The sequence below is a fragment of the Pyxicephalus adspersus genome, chromosome 6 (assembly GCF_032062135.1).
Source record: "Pyxicephalus adspersus chromosome 6, UCB_Pads_2.0, whole genome shotgun sequence".
NCBI lineage: Eukaryota > Metazoa > Chordata > Amphibia > Anura > Pyxicephalidae > Pyxicephalus > Pyxicephalus adspersus.
The window spans coordinates 13,589,920-13,596,920 of NC_092863.1; the positions used below are offsets into that span (position 1 = coordinate 13,589,920).

Below are 7,001 nucleotides of genomic sequence, written 5' to 3' on the forward strand. Positions count from 1 at the left end.
TGAATCCCTCCTAGGCTGTGTTAGTTATTTCTTATATCAGAAAAATAGAAAACTGATTGCCAATATTTAGCTAATATTGTTCATTCCTGACTGTCTTTATACCATCATACAAGCATCTCAAATTTATAGATAACTTGCTGCAGGATTGCATAGGGATTTTGTCAACCTAGGAAAGGACATTTTCAGATATATATATATATATAAATATATATATATATATATATATGAGATCTCCTTTTATTTTCATTATCTGTTTTACATTTTTTCCTATCTTTTTAAAGGTTTGTAGGTGATGATTTTTTTTCTGCCATTCAGTGTTTTGTAGGGATGAATAGAGATCCATAGACAGCCACTAAAAATTGTCAAAGCTGCAAGAGAAATGTGTTTCTATAGATCTCAGATATTTGTCTTTCTAGGGTTGCAAAAGCTTTTGGTTTCCATGTAAAAATAACTGACCTGACTAGTTCATGTCCAGGAGAAAGCAGCCATCATTGCCTGGCAGTCTCCACCCTTTATCTACAGGTGTCTCAATCACAAACGTGATCCAGCATACAGAAAACATTGCTGGTTGTCTGAGAGGTGAGTGATTCAAAGATAAAACTTTTTAAGTCTCATGTTGTTTGGCAATCTTTTCATGTGTGTTTTACCTATTGCGTGTAGCTTGTGCTTATTGATTTGTCAGGGTGAGTGTACAAAATTCATTAAAAAAAAATAACTGCTAGTTTATTTGGTGTCAAATGCCCTAAGTTTGATTATCAACTTCTGTTTTCAGCATAGTAGAGCCAATGCTGTAATTTTAATAGCTGCTGCCAGAAAGGGAATAAGGGGCATGTTTGTAATATCAGGTCCTGATAACTTTTGCACTGCTGGAACTTTTAGGGGGTCTATATAGGGCCCAAAAATGTCTGCTGGCAGTCCTGGGATGAATTGAACACTGTTATCTTGGATGTATTGTGTTAATGCACATTTTGTTATAAATGGGCTGTCAATGCATTACAATCAACCAGAAAACATTAAATATTATTGCACAGTGTTTATTTAGTGCCATCCTATTACACAGCCCTTTACAAAGTCTATAGTCATGTTGCTAGCTGTCCCTACCATTGTCATTAACACCATTTGAGGTCAATTGTGGGGAGATACCAATGACCCTAGCCACATGTTTTTGGAATGTGGGAAGAAACCCATGCAAACATGGGAGAACCTGCAAACTCCATGCAGATAGTGTCCTAGCTGAGATTTCAATCTGGGACCTAGTTCTGCAAAGGCCGTAGTGCTTACATTTGAGCCACCATGCTGCCCTATATTACTTTCAATATTGCATTGCACACAAATCATACGGTATGAATGTTATAGGTACTTTGCTGTGCATTGGTCATTTATTTATAGTGTGCTAAGGTGTATTTATAATATATGGCATTGTGTTGCATGCATTTTGAAGGGTGCAATGGGTGATTTAGGAAAGCAGTTTTCTGCATTGTTTGATAGCAGGGGGTGTCAATTTCTGGCCTGCGGGCCAAATTTGGCCTGCAACGTCCTTTTTTGGCTCCCAAAGGAATCCTAAATATGAATTGCGGCTGGCCAGCCACTGCATTGAAATGGCGGCGCTACTACAATTCCCAGCATCACTCACGTCTATAGACCAGCAGCCTCTCTGCGTATGCGTGGCCCCGCATTGGACTGTTTTATAGACGCAGGAAATTGTAGAAGCGGTGCTATTTCAGTTTCAAGTTTGGATGCAACTTAGTCTAAGTTTTTAATTTTGGCCTACTGTGTATTTGAGTTTGACACACCCGGTCCATAGGAAGTCTATTTGCAATGTTTCCTAGCTAGACCATCTTGATCTGCGTTGTAATGCAAGGGAGTCTTGTACTGGCCCCTCATTACAGTAGATGGCATCTAAATACTGACAGGATGTGCTTCTACTTCTAGTTCCTCGAATGCACCCTGACTTCTCCTTCAACCAGAAAGACAGACGTCTGGAGAGATATCCCAATAACACACACGCACACAATATGGTCTTAGGAATAGTCTCTGATCTTTACTTGTCAAGGCGGTCTTTTTATACACATTGGTACAAGGGAGTTGTGTTATTTACGTACAGCTATTTAAGTTTTAGCCATATATAGTGTCACTTGATACATTGCAAGGCATACATTGTACTTCAAAAAGCTTTTGTCATCTGGTTACATAGTAGACACAAATAGAAATACAACTAGTATATACTACAAGTATATGGCTTATATTAACATTAATTAGCTATACAGTCCTTACTTAACCCTTCAAATACCAGTTGTAATTTCCATGAAAAGTTTATCTGGGCGCCTCAAACCCTCTGATAACATACAGCTCTTACCAAACAGTCAATAGGAAGTCATTACATTGGAGAACATATGACAGCTCTTATTCATGTGTACCTTCAGCTTTTTTTATACTCTATAGAGTTGGGAAAAGTTTGCTGTGCTGTGAAGTTTTTGTACCTGCTCATCCCCTGTATCTGATTTTCTGACTATTGTTCCCAAGAAAGTAGGTGACGGTAAATATAATTTTATGCTTGTCATGGGAATAGCTGGTGATGGAACATATTTCAATAGGGACAGCTGGTTAAGAGGGGATTTCTCCTCATTTTGTAGAGTTCCCACTTCTTGTTGGTGTCTCTGAAAGAGGAGGTGAAATATTCCCAATAATATTTCCCCCACCTCCTAGATTGCAAGCTCTTTGGGACAGGGTCCTCTCCTCCTCCTGTGTCACTGTCTGTCATTTGCAACCCTTATTTAATGTACAGCGCTGCTTAATATGTTGATGCTATATAACGCCTGTTTATTAATAATAATAAAATGCAAAAACAAAACAAACCATTTTTTATTGTACATATTTTAGAAAAGCTACAATAAGGGCCATACATTACCAATGTTTCCAGTTATTAGCATCACATGAATGTTGGGGATGTTTGTATTTCTACACGTGCATTGTACAATATTCTACATGCGATTGGTGAGCATTGATCCTGTTTAAAAAGTGCTTTTTAGTTCTGTGACAGATGTGAAAAAATCACTGCTAATCGCCGAGAAGTAAATTTAGCTCTTTGGATGCAAAATAGACAGATTGGTTGCAGCATTTGGGCATGCAAATTTCACCATAACTAACTGGAAACTTCTTTTATTAAATTATTAATGTTAAACAGGATTTATATTGTCAGTACCCACTGTGGCCATGTGACTCCAAAGGGTTAATAACATAATGCTCATGGAGGACCTGACTGCTAGTTTAAGGGGTACACAGGACAAATATAATGTGATGTGAGGTAGTTTTAGGGCCACCTTGATCCGAATCTCTTAGGGTAAACGGGGAGGTTTTTATTCTTTTTGCTCTTCCTTCTTTCTACTATGTTTTACAGTCCCACAGATGTATTCAAATGCTAACATTGATATGTTGTATGTATCTTCATCACGTTTTTCATTAGGTCTCTATGCAATGGGTAACATGCTGGTTTATGTTTCCCATACCTACCCTGTTATGTCCTGATTGGTTACTGTATTGTTTTTGTTGTTAAAAATGTTTTAAAAAATAAAGAATGTTATAAAAAAACAAACAAAACAGGATTTATATAGCGCCAACATATTACGCAGCATTGTATCTGCATTGACCTTTACTTGGAAGTATGCAGAACCTCTTACTTGAATCATTATTTCAGTATGTTACTTAAAGGGTGCTGAAGCCATTGGATTACTATTTTGTATTTTTTTGGAGACGCCTGTTATTGGCCACTTTTCATCCTCACTACAGGCCTGGCCTGAACTTTGCTCTCTTGATCTTCCTCCTCATTCATCATCTGACATTTGTATGTGATGGAAGCCTTTGTGCTCTGCAGTGGTTTCATCTATCTGCCTCTCCATCACTCCAGGATTTATATGTCCACTGAGATGAAACACAGCTGGGTACCAGGTATTGAAAATGTCCATAGGAGGCTTGAATGAGAAGGTTGGTAGCTCCCAGAGAGCAAAATTTGAAACCCTGCATCCTGGAGTAATAATAACAGCTGAAACTTCAGTTACATTTTAGTGTCGCTCCCTCTGCACTGCAAAAGGTAAATGCTAGTTTTTTGTCTTTTTGGGTTTTTTTTATAATAGGGTACCATTAAAAAGCAATTCTACTTATCTTATCCTTATTTCTGTATGATGCTTCAGGTTGTGGAGACCTCTTGGAATCTTCATTTTTAATGCAGAACCAGTGGATGTGCATTGTATTTGATGAAGCAGCTTTAGGGAACCAGTCACACGGAAAATGAAGATTGTCACTTTTCATTATCAGTCTGGAGTTCAGCTTTGTATGAAGATTTTCTATTTTGATTGCAGGCTGCCTTCATAATAAATGCCTATCTTTCATTTTCTGTCTGTGGTGCTCAAAGCTAATCATCTAGGCCTACTAAAAGTGAGGGTATAGCAGTAACACTTTGTGCCATGCTTTATTACAAATGAAGGTACATATTTATTGTTTGTAATATCTTCAGCCTTGCCCAACAGGCAAAAAACAAGACATTGCCTACACAGACTACATTATGCATTACTAATATTTATGTATGGCAGGGTTACGTTTTACTATTACTAACAGTCTTTTAGTTTAATCATACGGTACCCACCACAATCCTCCCCTGCACCAACTTCTTCATACTTTGTAATATTCACAACTTTGTCCAGGCTGAACAATTTTGCTATTTATAAAGGGGTTTGTGGTATATTGGTGTAGCACTGTTTGGCAAGCAACAATAATATACTGCTGTAGTGTAATGTGACTGCTTATAGTGGCATTTCACCTCTGTGAAGGTGTGTGGGTGCATGTAATGTCTATGCTTATGATGATTGTAATTATGTTTGCTCATGCAGTATTGGAGAGCCACGCATATTAGTGAATAATTTACCACCTTGGATGGCATTTAACTTATGTATACTTAGTAAGCCCTGTGGCTTTATTGTAATAATGTATGGAAATAAAATCATAAATAGTGGGTAATGATTCCTCTTATTATATAACTACATCAGACCCCATTCATAACATGTACGTATTCACCATCAAAGACTATGCTGGTGTTTGTGTTTTGCAGAAGTGGGAAGGAGTTCCTACGTGTAGCAACATCTGTGATGCTATATCAGCCCTTGAGGTTTGACTTGATGTTGCCACTATTTATTCTATATTTTGTGTGTAGGTTCAAACATTTTTCATGTGTGCAGATCATGCAAGCTCCTATTTTTCTTCTTCAGCTATGTTGTAGAGGTGTCCCATAATTTAGTGGTTCCTTTGTTTTATTTGGTGGGACCTAAGTGCACATGAGTTGCCTCTCCCTTGTGTGATTGGGTTGTGTTCATGGTAGAAATATAAAATATTTTAGAGTAAAATAGCTCTGGTATTAAAATGTCATCTGTGAGTTCCAAGCTTAACCCTTGGGGCTACCGCCGCATGGGGCATTACAACAAGGGGGTAGGCCCGTACCCTTCACTTCCTGAGCTGTAAGTGCATTTTTTTATTTGTGGTGTGAAAGGAAAAAATTTCGATGTAGTTGTTATCGCAGTGACCGATGTTAGTGAGGAATTTCCTCAAATTCTTCCCATAGACTGTAAAAGACCCCGACAGGGAAATGCATTTCTGCAAGTACTAGCAATTAGTGTGATAAGCAATGGGCTTCCTGTGACAATTCATGTGTTTGCCATGTGAAAGAAATGTTTTTTAGGTAATTTTATAGGTATTTAATGTCAAGACCTAAGATTTGGGTGTCCCCATGCAGCAGTCATTCTGAATGGAATCCTGTGCTACAGACCCCTGTGGGAAAATAATTGTTTCCAGGTTAGTTTGACAGCTTTAGAAGTTGCATAACTAAACCTACTGGCTATAGTGGGTTAGTGACCTGAAATGTTGAGGCTGAAGGTAGCCAGGTCATTGACAATGTCAGGAGGTAATCAATAAAGCATATGTATTTGGTCCCTTTTAAAATGTATTTAATGAGTTGGTCCATTGAAAGTCTTCACATTTGAATTTATTGGGTGCTAACAGCTTGACACAAACTCAGGCTTTGGGTGAATTTTTCATGGGTTTGCTCGGTGTGTGCATTTCCACAGATCTCATTCTCACAACTTCATTTTTATTGACTAATCTTTTGTATGTAGTCCAGACTGATCTGACTTTTCTTGATGTGCTAATTGTTTCAGGTCCGTGACTTAAAGTGGGGCAGCAGGGTGGCTCGGTTTGGAGCACTCTGGCCTTTGCAGTGCTGGGTCCCAGGTTCAAATCTCAGCCAGGGCTCTATCTGCATAGTTTGCAGGTTCTCGCCGTGCTTGCGTGGGTTTCCTCCGGGGACTCCTTTTTCCTCCCACACTCCAAAAAACATGGTTAGGTTAATTGGCTTCCCCACAAAATTTTCCTTCGACTGTATCAAAGATATATAACTGAGGTTTCCAGAAGTTGTCCACAAATGGCAGTTCCTTTATTTCCACTGACAGGTTTACTTTAAAGACAATTATTTAGATGTGTAGCATTGCAGCCTCACTTGTTCACATAATGTATTTTTTTTAAAGGAGCAAAGTTCTATACAGAAATTTTACAAGACTGTTTAAAGCTTTAGTAAACAGAAAAGAGCACACACTACCCTTTTATGTCTTTATTTTTATATTTCCTAAACATACCGACCACTGAAGATGATAAAAGCTGCCATTGCTGAACTCATTGTACAGAATTTCTCCCTGCATATAAATGTGATATTTGGGGTCAGTAGATGCAGTCACACAGCTGAAACAATCATACAGATAATTACTGAACACCTGAGCTGTATACTTATTCTGGGGCAGGGAGTCAGAAGAGATTATTAAAGGATCAGAACACCAGCCTGGCAAGATGGGTAATATAGAACAAGGTCACCAATGATGGCTTCCATCGTCTGTCAGTGAAAGGTTTGCTTTTTAATGACCATATTCTTGTACTCTGTATACCGGTGCCAGTATCTTCTTAGTCAA

The 7,001-nt window shown here is 38.3% G+C and overlaps 1 protein-coding gene across 1 annotated transcript in view; it reads left to right on the forward strand.

Moving 5' to 3' along the window:
* Window positions 1-413: 413 nt before the first annotated feature.
* Window positions 414-7,001, forward strand: part of LOC140333167 (myosin light chain kinase, smooth muscle-like) — a 41,440-nt gene continuing 34,852 nt past the window's right edge. The window contains exon 1 of the mRNA XM_072414655.1: window positions 414-579. Within this exon, the coding sequence (XP_072270756.1) occupies window positions 468-579 (112 nt within the window). The 5' untranslated portion in view covers window positions 414-467. The remainder of the gene's footprint in view (window positions 580-7,001) is intronic.